We start from the raw sequence: 15,329 nt of genomic DNA, 5'->3' as shown, positions 1-15,329 counted from the left end.
TCTGCATCCTCAGCTCCAGGTAACCACCAACCTGCTTTCGATCGCTGCAGTTTTGTCTGTTCCAGAACTTCATGAAAAGGGATCTATTCTTTTATCTGGCTTCTTCAGCGTACCGTTTTGGAGATTCTCCCCCGTACGCTGAAGAAAACCCCAAACATCCTGTCTTTGCATCGGGAAATACGCAATGAGAACTTAAACCAGTGACGGGACGTTTTCCCTTTTATTAGGAGTCTCTCCGTAGGTAGATCAGTGTTTTTTTTTTTCCATACTAGTGAAGGAAATATTAGTAGGGTTAGCAAATGTTCTGAGACGTGGACATCTCATCCCCACTGCTCATCATCTAGCAGTGAGCTGGGTGTTGTGAGTGGCCTCCTGACGTTTTAGTGGGGACAGCAAAGCACACGGAGTGAAAGCAAGTGGAATGAAACAGTGCCTGTCTGCTGTGGAAGCTTAAAGAAGGGAGAGATCAGTGTAGGCTGTGATGATCAGGGGACTTGGGGCTCAAGCTGGACATGGACAGACATGAAAGGTAGGACCAGTCCAAGCTGGAAGCACATGGGCAGGTTTTAGGATGGAAGGTCAGCATAACAAAGGCTCAAAACGCTTTCTAAACTATGTGTTTTCTTCTCCACTAATATCTTCATCTCCCGGTTTCCTTCAAAACCCAGATTCCTGGGTCTCAGTCTGTAGAAAGACCAAAAGCTGGTCCAGGACTCTGGTTTCTTCCCTCATTCATTCCCCTGACTTCTTCCCTCCAGCAGAAGCCATACACAGGCAGCCTCTCCTGCCTCTGAGTAAGCTTGGGTCTCTTCCTATACATTGATTCTTAGCACAGTATTCTCCATCCTCCTCTAAGAAAATGTTCTTGCTCTACTTCCCTGGAGAAAATTCATCCCCAGGCCAGTCTGCGTATCACTCCAACAAGGACATTCGAGGAACAGGGGAGCCACTGGCCTCTCTCTTGATGGATGGCCTGCGGGCTTTCCCTGCCAGTCTTGCCATCTGGTCTCCAGCATAATGTGAGCCGCCCGGGGCCTCACTGGGGCAGAGTCACCGAGGGCGAGCTCTGGCAACACCCTTGCTTTCTCCTCCAGTCCTGTTTCCTGCCCCCTCCTGGCTTCTAGCATCGTGCTGTGTTGCTCTCCACTGAGATGTGTTAGGGCAGCGAGAGGGAGAACTGGATTCTCTTCCCCTTAATTCCCATTCCAATCCTGAAGGCTGGTGAGTCACAGCCTGGGGCAGCGAGCCAGGAGCTCTGGTGTGGAGAGGTGGCAGCTCTCTGCCCCTCACTGTCAGATGAAGGTGCTGGCATTTGCTCATCAAAGCCCCGCAGTTTAAAGGCACTTGACACTCGATCTCTAAAGCTCATTGACTGCCTAAATGAAGGCAAGATATGATCTCCGGCCTGTCCTTGTGTTTTTAGAGGTCCTTGTGTTTTTGTTATGAGAGGGAGCTGGTCCCCTTCCTAGGTAAACTGTTTCAAGGATGTACCTGGAACCAGCATTTAGAGAAGGAGGGGAGGGTGAGACATACTTGGATGGAATAATTAAGCCTTTAATGTTGGCTTAATTATTTTGTGAGCTAGAAAAGACTTCCCCAAATATGGTAAGTCTGAAGTCTTTGGGGCTTTTTTTGTTTCGTTTTCCAGTGCCTGAAAGTCATTCCATTCTATCACTGTATTCTGCCAATTGTAGGAGCCGTGTATCATCAAAAAGGAACTCCTGCGTGCGTTTGAAAGAGAGGGAGGAATCTGTATAGTATTAAGGAATACATGGCTGAGAAATAGGGACAAGCACAGCAATCAGCCCAGCCTCTTCGTTACAGTCATTTGACGTGAAACATCTACTGAGCAGCCTTTTCTGTACCGGGGCTTCTCTGAGAGCCTGCTGACAATTAAAATACAACCATGCCCACATAAAGCTGACGGTCTAAAAAGGGTTAAAACACCGCATCCTTCCCTATGCTAAGGAATGAAGTTGAACCCTTGCTTTCTACCATATACAAAATGGATTAAAAACCTAAATGTAAGTAAGACCTGAGACTATAAAACTCCTAGGAGAAACATAGGTGAGAGCTTCCACGACATCGGCAATGATCTCTTGCTTATGAAACCAGAAGCACAGATGACGAAAGCAACACTAGAGCTGAAACCCTCCCATCTGTTCGGGCAAACGGTCTCCCTCTAGCACCTTCAACACGCGCTGCTACCTTTAGGTCCCTGTATGATCCCCCTAACATCTGGGTTGCCTCTGAGTCTGTTTCTGTTGATTGCTGAATTTCTTGAATTTTGAGGGGAGTAGTTTCGTCTGGGTGTTGGTTTGAGTTTTTTATAATGTGCCTTAAAATTTTGACTTGAATGTCAGATACTGTTTGCAGAGGAACAGCGGAGCCCGGGCGCATGGTAGCTGCTCCCGGAGACGGGCGCACAGGCTGCTCGCGAGAAGAATCGGGTCAGTTTCGTGAGCGACCGAGCCGGGCTCGGGTGTGTTGGCACTGGCTCTGCCACTAGTGTTCCGTGGCCGCCAGGTTTCGGATCCCTTCGATGGGAGGATTCTGTTACTTTGGTTTGGGGCGGGGGCGCGAGCAGTGGGTATATAGTTGTTTTACAGGCTTCCCTGGTGGCTCAGACGGTAAAGAATCTGCCTGCAATGCCAGAGACGCAGGTTCAACCCCTGGGGTGGGAAGATCCCCTGGACAAGGAAATGGCAACCCACTCGAGTATTCTCGCCTGGGAAAGCCCACGGATAGAGGAGCCTTGCTGGCTGCAGTCCAGGGGATCATAGAAGATTCAGACACGACTTAGCGATTAAACAACAGCCACACAGCTCTGTGAGGCAGATTCTTATCAGCCCTCCTTTACAGATGAGGGACGAAGGCTCACAGAGGTCAAGAAGCTTGTCCACGATTCAGAGGCAGGCCCCCCCTGCTGCTGAAACCTGTACCCCAGCCACTCCCCAGCTGCACTGACCACTGCCCCGCAGTGACGGGGGTGCTGAGAGCAGACGGTCTCGAGACTGGTGAAATTAAAGAGCTTAAAGGAGGTGAAAGATGCTGAAGAGGTGAAATGGCACTGATTGGATGAGGAGCTTATGGAAACGGAGGAATTTATAGGAAGACTCCCAAGTTTCTGGCTTGAATGGGTGGGGATGGGAGGTCCATGAAAGGAGTGTGAAGTCTGAATCAGCTGGCTGAACGCCTGAGACTAACACATTGTCAGTCAACAGTATTTCAACACAAGAAATGTTTTAGAAAAAGAATGGGGATGGATGGCAGTTTTTGGTCATGATCAAAATGCCTATGGGACATCTCAGTGGAGAGGTCAGAAAGCAAAGGTCAGAGTGCAAAGAGAAACAGCTGCAAGGGGCGCCTGGACTGTCAGCCAGCCAGAGTCCTCGTCCTCCTCCCAGGCTGTAGACTAATGAGATGCTCTTTGATTGCAGGCTCACCAGGACCGAAGGGGAGCCCCGGCTTCCCAGGGATCCCAGGCCCCCCCGGGCAGCCCGGCCCGCGGGGCTCGATGGGACCCGTGGGACCATCTCCTGACCTGTCCCACATTAAGCAAGGCCGGAGGGGCCCTGTGGTCAGTATTTCATCAGCGCTCCCATCCGTGGTTGGGGAAGGCGTGTTCCTTCTGCTAAACGAGGTCCCTTTGCCTTGTAGGGTCCACCAGGCGCCCCAGGACGAGATGGCTCTAAGGTAAGCCTTCCAAGGGGCCCTTACCTCCTTGCAGGCATCACCTGGAGCTCAAGCACGGTTCACTGAGCCGCTTTGCATGTGGCCAAGTTGAGACACAGGTGCACTTTTTTCCCTAAAGCTGGGAGGAAAATCTAAAAAGCCATTTTCTTAAGATATGGAACAACCGTAATAAGAAAAACAGCCGCAAAAACCACTTGGAAGAAAAAACGACCCCTATAAACGTTAAGCCTCCCGGTTGTCATGGTAGCGTGTTTTTCTATTTAGCCAGGCTTCTCTGTGGGGCTGTTTTACGTGTGTTCCTAATTTCTTTGCTGTGTTTAAGTCAAGAACAGGAGAAGTTCCAGTCCGTGCAAGTGGGTGGTTTCGCTCTGGGGGCCTGCGTGCCCCACTGGCCTCATAAAAAAGTCAGTATGAGTTACTTTAGAAGCTTCTAAGCTATTCCACACGCTGCCTGGAAACGCCAGCTTCCCTCCTTTCGGATCTGGTTGGAAAACACACAGCCTTGGGGGAAATGGAAACGCGAGGCACTTGACTCAAGCCTTTTGGTTCAGAGCAGCGGCCCCAAGGGTGCAGCATGAAGCTGACGTTTGCTTCCCATAGGAGATACTGGCTGGCTGTGCGGGGAGATGGTAGTGGTGGAATGGAGGCGGGGGTGGTGGCACCCATGTGGCCCAGACGCTTACCCTGACCCTTCTGTTTTCAGGGGGAAAGAGGCGCACCGGGCCCCAGAGGGTCTCCAGTAAGTAGCCCCACCTGTCTTGCTTCCCCAGGGCAGCGCTCAGCCCGGCCACAGAGAGCTCCGTGGTTACAGAAAGAGTCACAAGAGCCTTTTGCACCTGGTTGGGTTTTAAAAATCCACTTCCTGGTTCTGTTTGTTTTTGTTATGGCTAATCTTTATTTGGGCTTCCCTGGTGGCTCAGCAGTAAAGAATCCACCTGCCAAAGCAGGAGACATGGGTTCGATCCCTTGGTTTGAAGACCCCCTGGAAAAAGGGAATGGCTCCTGTGTTCTTGCCTGGAGAGTTCCATGGACAGCGGAACCTAGCGGGCTACAGTCCATGGGGTTGCCAAAGACTTGGGCATGACTTAGCGACTAAACAGCAATGACAACAATCTTTATTTGGAATAAGGATTCTCTTAAGATTCCAAACCCTAGCGTGTCCTAAGTCCATTTCCAGGTGTGTCTTACAACATCGGAAGTGGCAGAGCTGAGGTTCAAATCCAAGAGCAGCCCAGCCTCTTAACCACTGCTCTCTGCCTCCCAGGGTTCCTTGGAAGGTAACCTAGGAGGGGCATTCTCAGATTCCGTCATTCTACCAGATTTGACGGAGCCTGAGAGCCAGGAGAGGTCCGTGAGCCACCACAGTGCATCCGGGAGGTGAAGGGGCACAGGGCGGCATCCGCCAGCTGTTGTTTATGGGCCTGACGTTTCCCCGTTAGACGCAGAGTTGGCGAGGTGGTCGCCAGCGGACGGCGGGGCCTCCGGGAGCCCTGGGTCAGCCAAGGGGCGGGCCTCTGGCCGTCTGGTCTGACTCTTCTCTCCTGTGCAGGGACCCCCCGGTTCTTTCGATTTCCTGCTGATCGTGCTGGCGGAAATCCGTAACGACATCACCGAACTGCAGGAACAGGTGTTCGGGCGCCGGACTCACTCTTCAGCAGAGGAGTACCCGTCACCGCAGGGATTTCCCAGCTATCCGGAGACCCTGGACATGGGCTCCGGAGATGACTCCCCAGGAAGAACTGAGACAAGAGCCTCGGGAGCCCCCAGAGACTTCTATCCTTAGTGCATCCGACATCTTCATGCCAAAGGAAGAGCGTTTTCCCCTGCAGTAAAATCCTCCAAAGAACAAAAACAAAACATCACTGGAGACCTAAAGAAAGATACGTTTTTATTTTCTTTCCTCTTCCCTTTCTTCTTCCTACGTCTCCTCTTCCAGACACTGTTTACAGCGTCTCCTGCTAGACATCCTAAAGACACCAGGAATGAAATGGCTGATTTCAGTGCTTCCCCCGGAGAATCCACAGGGCAGCTTTTCTTTGAATTCCTTATTTTCCAGGGACTTCTAATTTCTGAATTAGGTACTCACATTATCTTAAAAATTGGCAGACTGTCAAAAAGGGGGAAAGAGTTCTAAGAAAATGTGAGTTTCAGTTCAGTTCAGTCACTCAGCTGTGTCCAACTCTTTGTGACCCCATGGACTGCAGCACGCCAGGCCTCCCTGTCCATCATCAACTCCCAGAGCTTACTCAAACTCATGTCCATTGAGTCGGTGATGCCATCCAGCCATCTCATCCTGTGTCATCCCCTTCTCTTCCTGCCCTCAATCTTTTCAATCCCGGTCTTTTCAAATGAGTCATTTCTTCCCATCAGGTGGCCAAAGTATTGGCGTTTCAGCTTCAGCATCAGTCCTTCTAATGAATATTCAGAACTGATTTCCTTTAGGATGGACTGGTTGGATCTCCTTGCAGTCCAAGGGACTCTCAAGAGTCTTCTCCAGCACCACAGTTCAAAAGCATCAATTCTTCAGCGCTCAGCTTTATTTATGGTCCAACGCTCACATCCATACATGACCACTGGAAAAAACATAACCTTGACTAGATGGACCTTTGTTGGCAAAGTAATGTCTCTACTTTTTAATATGCTGTCTAGGTTGGTGATAACTTTTTTTCCAAGGAGCAAGCATCTTTTATTTACATGGCTGAAGTCACCATCTACAGAGATTTTGGAGTCCAAAAAAATAAAGTCTGTCACTGTTTCCCCATCTATTTGCCATGAAGTGATGGGACCAGATGCCATGATCTTCGTTTTCTGAATGTTGAGCTTTAAGCCAACTTTTTCACTCTCCTCTTTCACTTTCATCAAGAGGCTCTTTAGTTCCTCTTCACTTTCTGCCATAAGGGTGGTGTCATCTGCATATCTGAGGTTATAGATATCTCTCCCGACAATCTTGATTCCAGCTTGTTATTCATCCAGTCCAGCATTTCTCTTGATGTACTCTGCATATAAGTTAAATAAGCAGGGTGACAATATACAGCCTTGACGTATGTACTCCTTTCCCAAATTGGAACCATTCTGTTGTTCTATGTCCAGTTCTAACTGTTGCTTCTTGACCCACATACAGATTTCTCAGGAGGCAGGTAAAGTAGTCTGGTATTCCCATCTCATTAAGAATTTTCCACAGTTTGTTGTGATCCACACAGTCAAAGGCTTTGCATAGTCAATAAAGCAGAAGTAGATGTTTTTCTGGAACTCTCTTGCTTTTTCCATGATCCAGCAGATGTTGGCAATTTGACCTCTGGTTCCTCTGCCTTTTCTAAGTCCAGCTTGAATATTTGGAAGTTCATGGTTCATGTACTGCTGAAGCCTGGCCTGGAGAATTTTGAGCATTACTTTACTAGCATGTGAGATGAGTGCAATTGTGCAGTAGTTTGAGCATTCTTTGGCATTGCCTTTCTTTGGGATTGGAATGAAAACTGACCTTTTCCAGTCCTGTGGCCACTGCTGAGTTTTCCAAATTTGCTGACATATTGAGTGCAGCACTTTCACAGCATCATCTTTCAGGATTTGAAATAGCTCAACTGGAATTCCATCACCTCCACTAGCTTTGTTTGTGGTGATGTTTCCTAAGGCCCACTTGACTTCACATTCTAGGATGTCTGGCTCTAGGTTAGTGATCTCATCTTCATGGTTATCTGGGTTGTGAAGATCTTTTTTGTATAGTGCTGTGTATTTTTGCCAGCTCTTCATAATATCTTCTTCTGTTAGGTCCATACCATTTCTGTCCTTTATTGAGCCCATCTTTGCATGAAAAGTTTCCTTGGTATCTCTAATTTTCTTGAAGAGATCTCTCGTCTTTCCCATTCTGTTGTTTTCCTCTATTTCTTTGCACTGATCACTGAGGAAGGCTTTCTTATCTCTCCTTGCTATGCTTTGGAACTCTGCATTCAAATGGGTATATCTTTCCTTTTCTCCTTTGCCTTTCTCTTCTTTTCATAGCTATTTGTAAGGCCTTCTCAGGGAGCCATTTTGCCTTTTTGCATTTCTTTTTTTTTGGGATGGTCTTGATCCCTGCCTCCTGTACAATGTCACGAACCTCTGTGCATAGTTCATCAGGCACTCTATCTATCAGATCTAATCCCTTGAATCTATTTCTCACTTCCACTGTGTAATCATAAGGGATTTTATTTAGGTCATACCTGAATGGTCTAGCGGTTTTCCCTACTTTCTTCAATTTGAGTCTGAATTTGGTAATAAGGAGTTCATGATCTGAGCCACAGTCAGCTCCCAGTCTTATTTTTGTTGACTGTATCGAGCTTCTCCATCTTTGGCTGCAAAGAATATAATCAATCTGATTTCGGTGTTGACCAGCTGGTGATGTCCATGTGTAGAGTCTTCTCTCTCGTGTTGTTGGGAGAGGGTGTTTGCTATGACCAGTGAGATCTCTTGGCAAAACTCTGTTAGCCTTTGCCCTGCTTCATTCTGTACTCCAAAGCCAAATTTACCTGTTACTCCAGGTATTTCTTGACTTCCTACTTCTGTATTCCAGTCTCCTATAATGAAAAGGACATCTTTTTTGGGTGTTAGTTCTAGAAGGTCTGGTAGGTCTTTATAGAACCGTTCAGCTTTAGCTTCTTCAGCATTACTGGTTGGGGCATAGATTTGGATTACTGTGATATTGAATGGTTTTCCTTGGAAATGAAATCATGCTGTCATTTTTGAGATTGCATTCAGGTACTGCATTTCAGACTCTTTTGTTGACTATAAGGGCTACTCCATTTCTTCTAAGGGATTCTTGCCCACAGTAGTAGATATAATGGTCATCTGAGTTAAATTCACCCATTCCAGTCCATTTTAGTTCACTGATTCCTAAAAATATCTTGCCAACTCCTGTTTGACCACTTCCAATTTGCCTTGATTCATGGTCCTAACATTCAAGGTTCCTATGCAAAATTGCTCTTTACAGCATCGGACTTTACTTCCATCACCAGTCATATCCACAACTGGGTGTTGTTTTTGCTTTGGTTCCATCCCTTCATTCTTTCTAGAGTTATTTCTCCACTGATCTCCAGTAGCATATTGGGCACCTACCGACCTGGGGAGTTCCTATTTCAGAGTCCCATCTTTTCGCCTTTTCATCCTGTTCATCGGGTTCTCAAGGCAAGAAGACTGAAGTGGTTTGCCGTTCCCTTCTCCAGTGGACCACGTTTGGTCAGACCTCTCCACCATGACTGTCGGGTGGCCCTGTATGGCATGGCTCATAGATTGAGTTAGACAAGGCTGCGGTGCCTGTGATCAGGTCGGCTAGTTTTCTGTGATTGTGGTTTTCAGTCTGTCTGCCCTCTGATGGAGAAGGGTAAGAGGCTTATGGAAGCTTCTTGATGGGAGAGACTGACTGAGAGGGAAACTGGCTCTTGCTCTGATGGGGGGTGGGGGGGACAGACTCAGTAAATCCTTAGTCCTGTTTTCTGTTGATGGGCGGGGCTGTGTTCCCTCCCTGTTAATTGCCCTGGGGCCAAACTAAGGCGGAGGTAATGAAGATAATGGCGACCTCCTTCAAAAGGTCCCATGATGCACTGCTACACTCCGCGGCTCTGACCCTGCAGCAGGCCGCCTCCGCCCGAGACTCCTGGACACTCCTGGGCGAGTCTGGGTCCGTCTCCTATGGGGTCACTGCTCCTTTCTCCTGGGTCCTGGTGGCACACAGGGTTCTGCCCGTGCCCTCCAAGAGCCTGTTTCCCAGTCCTGTGTAAGTTCTGGCGGCTCTATGGTGGGTTAATGGCTGCCTCCTCCAAGAGGGCCCCTGCCATGCCCAGGTCTGGGCACCCAGAGCCCCTGCCCTGCGGGAGTCCACTGCCAACCCGGGCCTCCTCAGGAGGCACACACACAGCTCTGGCTCAGCCTCTGTGGGGTCCCTGGGTCCTGGTGCCCTTGTTTGAGTGCTCTGAGCGTCTCTGGCGGGAATGGGGTTTGATTCTAAATGCGAATCCAACCCTCCTACCATCTTGCTGGGGCTTCTCTTTTGCCCTTGGACATGGGGTATCTCCTCACAGTCGCTCCAGAATTAGTTTACTTATTTAAAAAATATATAGATACATGTCCCAAAATAGACTGCTACACCTCCATATCAAAATTACCCATTTTCAGTGAAAAGAGGGAGACGGCAATCTATATTTGCCTCAGTGGGTAATTCTTTTTCCTTGTCAATCTGACAGATTTAAAATATTCTATCCTCCAACCCAAACTTGTTTATCCACGTTCTGTCCCTGGGTCAGGAAGATCCCCTGGAGAAGAGAATGGCAACCCACTCCAGTGTTCTTGCCTGGAGAATCCCATGGACAGAGGAACTTGGCAGGCTACAGTCCATGGGGTTGCAAAGAGTTGCACATAACTGAGCAACTAATACTTTAGTAATTTTGATTAGAGACAGAAGAGTGGGGATGAGAATAGATGGAGAAAAACCACAGTCCCATATAGACTGCCCAGAAAGTGGCCACATAGGAACGCTCAGATGTGACTGTTAAGGGCTTCCCAGCTGGCGCTGGTAGTAAAGAACCCGCCTGCCAGTGCAGGAGATGTAAGAGGCACAGGTTTGATCCCTGGATTGGGAAGATCCCCTGGAGATGGGCAAGGCAACCCACTCCAATATTCTCGCCTGGAAAATCCCATGGACAGAGGAGCCTGGTGGGCTACTGTCCTTGGGGTCACACGGAGTCAGACACAACTGAAGCAGTTTATCACGCACACACGTGATTGTTAAGGGTTCATGCCACACTTATCTATAAGTATCCTATTCAAAGAAGAAAATTACTCTCGCTGCAGGAATAAACGCTGTTTTCAAGACAAAAAGTGAGTGAGTGCAGTGCCCTGGCTTGCGTAAGAACAGTGAGCTTCTGGTTTGCCAGGACATTTAAAAGCTGTTTGGCTGGCCAAAAAGTTCCCAAATGTTGGAGAAATTTCTGGCCAACCCAATTTTGATTGAATGAGTGGGCTTGCTTAGTAAACCACAAGATCATTTGTTAAATAAAGGTACCTGACCCTTGGGGAGAGGTGCAGAGTTTCCTGGCTGTGACCAGATGCCTACCAGATGCCTTTAGGCTATGATCCAAGTTGACTCAATGGACAGCGGAGCTCAGGGCTGGAAGGAGGTTGCTTGGCTTCAGTTGTTGGCAGGGGAGTGGGGAGATGGTGAGGGGTAAACGAGAACCTCGGGCAGGGGCACCTCTGCATCACAGAAGCAGGTGAATTAAGGGCTTCCCTGGTGGCTCAGCTGGTAAAAGATCCGCCTGCGGTGCAGGAGACCCCAGTTCAATTCCTGGGTCAGGAAGTGCCCCTGGAGAAGGGATAGGCTCCCCACTCCAGTTTTCCTGGGCTTCCCTGGTGGCTCAGATGGTAAAGAATCTGCCTGCATGTAGGAGACCCAGGTTTGACCCCTGGGTTGGGAAGATCCCCTGGAGGAGGGCATGGCAACCCGCTGCAGTATTCTTGCCTGGAGAATCCCCATGGACAGAGGGGGCTGGCGGGCTACAGTCCATGGGGTCACAAAGAGTCAGACACGACTGGGCAAGGAAGCACAGGCGTTAGAAGCCCTTGTCTGGGGCCAGCCAAGCTTGCCAGCACATGGAAAATGATACATAATTGAAAGATCTCTTGAATGGGGAGTGGAAAAACAATAGTCTTCCTCGTTTGCCAAAAATGTCCTTCCCACCCTTCCCATTTTTCCTTAATTTTCCATAATTTAGTCCAAGTTCCAGTTCTTGTAGGTCTTCCTGATTTCGCTTCCCCAGCAAACACAGGACGCAGTTGGAAACTATATTCCCAAAACTCCCCTGGAGTCGTGTTTGTTCTTACACCTCTGGGTCCCTTTAGGACCCGCATTCCAGAAAAAGGCCTCTCTGGATCCCCAGGAGCACCTGCTCCTTTGGAATGTTGTTGGGGGAGCTCATGGTCTTGACGGCAGCTTACCGGCTCTTCCTGTCTGCTTTGTCATTCGACACCCAGGACGGTGTTTCACGGGCCCATTCAGGAGCCCTCTGCCCGTGTGTCGAGCATCACACGAGACCACCGTTACATCTCTCTACTCGTTTTCCCATCTCTTACCCTGCAGCGTCCCCTGAATTTCCCGGTGGTTCGTGTTTAATCCTCTCTCTCCATCTCCTTTGATGCCACCATCATTTCACTCTCCCGGGAGAGCTTGTTTAAAGACGATCACGGTGGCTGCCCTATGGTCACTTCTGTCTTCCTTCAGAATGGCAGGAAGGGCCACGTGTGCAAACCTGAAGTGACACCAACCTTTCTTCCCTCGTCCCCATCCTGTTAGAAGCAGGGCTCCGTCAGCCAGCCAGTGGCCGAGTTTTTCACCAACCCTTGACTCCACTGTTTCTTTCCTGCACCAAGTTCCTAGCTGCTGTCCACCCCAACGCTACAGCTGATCACAGACGCCTCCTCAGAGCTCCTTTCCTAGGATCCCTCCTGCCCGCTTCAGTCTCTCCGGAACCTAACCTTCACAGCAGGAGCCCTCCCCACCGTGGGTTCCCAGAGATGAACTCAGCAGATGTTGATTCCCATCTGGAATGTATTTAATGTTTGCCTGCTTGTGGAATGCCGTATTTAAAGTGTGTGGATGGATGAATGCCAAAAAAAAAAAAAAAAAATCATGCATAGACTCTATGAGCAATGAGCTTCATCTTTGGTTTTTTTAATGAGGAGTTTTATTACCTTTTAAACAGTGAGTTGTATGTAGAAATATCGGGGGGTTTTCTTCTATATTATTGAGTACTCATAAAATGGAACTAAACTGTGTGTTTGGCCAGAAGCTAGGATAATATATTAACTGAATGAATGGAATAACAGAATGAATGGAAGGTGGTAGTACCTGGGATTTATGAGACGGTTCTGGATAGTATTTTCTAGCAAAATATACAATAACCTGTATGTTATCATCTCAATCTGCTGGATTGGACAACTTGTAAAATGATTATTTATCCTCATATTTCCAAAACTTGGACTGCTACCATAGGATAAAATATATACTCTGTATACCCAAATTATATTTTTCAAAGATAAGATAAAATAATGCATTGTTATTCCTAATATATCTTTCAGCTATGGATGGAAAACCAAAGCTTCACTGTCTAAACAGGACTTCTGCTTAGAACCTAATAGAATAGGATTTCGGGGGGAAAGGCGGCATAAAATGTGCTGGTCTGAGTGATCTGCTTCGTGTTTCATGGAGGGAAAGGTCTTTCCCAGAAATGTTGATTTCAGCCTTTTGCACTCTGATAACTAGAACTCAGAACAGGACTTTGTAGACTGGCTCTGTTTCAGAAAGCAATGGATGTAAACTTCTCCTATCCAGAATACGAGGGGATGCATTTTAGTTTAAGAAAATCCTCCTCCCTGTCCAGTTGCAAAGGGAGGCATCACAAGCTTCACGATGCCAAGGCCTGGGCGTGGTGCCAAAGGAAGGCTTGTCTCTCCTGTATTTTCTAACACCTGCCACGGAATGAACTGGCCCACTGAAGTCATTTCTAGCATACACTCAGACAAGTGTGTTTCACAGCCAAGCGGGGAAAGAACAAGTGCATGCTGGCGCTTGGTGTGGGCAGGGGGCGTGTTCTCCACCAGGTGCCAGGCGGCGGGCCCCCGACCGTGGCCCTGCTCCCTGTCCGGGGTTTGTGCCCCCAGGCACGCGGGGGATGGTGTCCTTGGTGACCAGGTGCCTGGCATCTCCCTGGGTTGACAGAAGACCCCTCCTCACTTCCCCCCTCCCCCCACTCCAGCCTGTCACAGAGCAGCCTCAGTATGTAACCTTAACATCTTTCAGATAACCTTCCCTGAAAAGGAAATTTACCCACAGGAATCCAGGCCAAACAACTAGTAGAATAGAGCCATCTGAAGTTTTTAATAATGAGTTCAGGGAAACAGATGAAAATTTTCCTGGCACGGTTAGCATGCATGTTTCACAAGAAATCAAAAAATAATTTTCCATTTGAGAAAGAAAAAATGACTGTAATTGTTAAAGCATAAAACCTTGGACTTCACGTGCTCCTGCAACAAATACCACCTTAGAGATACCCTAGGAAAGAAAGACCCTTTTACACATTCCCCCAGGGACCTCACATTCTTTATGTGAGAGCCTCAAAGCAAGCACCCTGGGGAATTCCGTGTGTTTCATGGCTCCATTTTTATTTCCAGTGCCTAGCCATATACTTCAGTAGCTGTGTTCATGATTTATAACAGGTCCCTATAACAATTGAGCTAGTGTTCAGTTATGGATGTGATTCTATGAAGTGCTTTTGATAAGATGATATACGCCTAATAACAAAGTTATTTTTCTTATGTGGTTGTGCTGTGTTTTGTCCTGAAACCCATTCCTAAAGAAGTCTGTATACAAGGTGATGGAGAAAGACGTTTCTGTTAGGAGCCAGAACCTGCATTCTGGGTAGGCTACCCCTGGGGGGCTGGCTGTGGTCCCAGCAGTTGAGCCTGAGCCAAGGTCTTAGGACCCAGCTTCCACTGAATCTGAGTCTCAGAGGCTCACCTCCCCAGTTGGGATAATCCCCTGGGACCCCCATGGTGGGCTTTTCAACCTGGAACTCTCTGAAGACCATTGGAGATGCTTTAGGGGAAACTTGTGAGGGCATCCCCCTGCCCCAACCCAGGCCTCCGCAACTCCCACTGCACCGGACCAAGTCAGCCTTCAATTGATTTGGGGTTAGAATTCCATGTAAAGTTTCCCTTGGAGGGGAAAAAATGCTGACTACCCAAAAAAGAAGTGAAAATAGAGTTTGGGGAAAAAGCCCCATGTATGGTAGCTGAAATTCCCTTGTGTGAAGATAAGAAAGGGATTCTCATCAGTTGGGCCACATGGGAGGTGGAGTTACATAATAAAAGGAAAGGCTATTTCTAAGCAATATGTAGCACTCTTTATCAAGGTGCCTTAAACACCCCCCAAATTAGTTTGTGTTTATACATCTCACTTTTCTTTAGCAAATATTTATCAAATGCTTGTTGTCTGCCACACTGTACTGTGTGACCAGACATGGAGGAGCAGAGGGCCATAATCCCCATCCTCCTAGAGACTTTTGGCAAAACAGACACAGATCCTTCCAGGCAAAGTGAATCAATTACAGAACTATGCAGTTACAAGCTGTGGTAAGTGCTATGAATGAAAAGCGTTGGGTAAGAGCTCGTGCCCACGAGGCCCTCCTCTCCGTCCCCGTGCACACAGAACGTCTCACATAGCCACGCCAGGGCCACACGAGACCGCCAGCCCTCGCAGAGAAAAGCTTCATGAACCCTCTGAATGGAACAGCAGCCAATGGGAATCTCCAAGACCCCTTCCCTATAGGATGTTTCCAGCCTTCCTAACGGAAAAATCAGCTTAGTGAACCAATAGCTAGATGATTGCCAGTGAATATTCCATGCGTACAGTTGGCTGGTAACCGCAGGTGCCCCCGTCTTGGTTCCTGGCAGAGTCTGAGCTTCATTTCCTCCTAGCCAGGCCACTACGGCTGTGAAAAGGCTGCCTGCGCTTTTGGACCACTCCCCAGCTCGGGTGCGGATTCTCACCACCTGCCCACATCTGGATAGCGAAGTTACCAGCTGGGCCACGTGGGAACCTGTGCTCAGTT

At 48.3% G+C, this 15,329-nt stretch overlaps 1 protein-coding gene across 4 annotated transcripts in view; it reads left to right on the top strand.

The window, feature by feature from the left end:
- Positions 1 to 14,034, top strand: part of CCBE1 (collagen and calcium binding EGF domains 1) — a 237,695-nt gene extending 223,661 nt beyond the window's left edge. For 3 of the 4 annotated variants that reach the window (XM_042239137.2, XM_042239138.2, XM_060405581.1), the window contains 5 exons: positions 2,364 to 2,450; positions 3,441 to 3,580; positions 3,661 to 3,696; positions 4,400 to 4,435; positions 5,246 to 14,034. In XM_042239137.2, coding sequence (XP_042095071.1) covers positions 2,364 to 2,450; positions 3,441 to 3,580; positions 3,661 to 3,696; positions 4,400 to 4,435; positions 5,246 to 5,479 — 533 coding nt within the window. In that variant the 3' untranslated portion in view covers positions 5,480 to 14,034. The remainder of the gene's footprint in view (positions 1 to 2,363; positions 2,451 to 3,440; positions 3,581 to 3,660; positions 3,697 to 4,399; positions 4,436 to 5,245) is intronic. The other variant, XM_015103800.4, reaches the window with a different exon arrangement.
- The last annotated feature ends 1,295 nt before the right edge of the window (positions 14,035 to 15,329 follow it).

Source organism: Ovis aries, chromosome 23 (assembly GCF_016772045.2).
Source record: "Ovis aries strain OAR_USU_Benz2616 breed Rambouillet chromosome 23, ARS-UI_Ramb_v3.0, whole genome shotgun sequence".
In the NCBI taxonomy this organism is placed as follows: Eukaryota; Metazoa; Chordata; class Mammalia; order Artiodactyla; family Bovidae; genus Ovis; species Ovis aries.
This window is presented reverse-complemented; position numbering and strand designations above follow the sequence as displayed.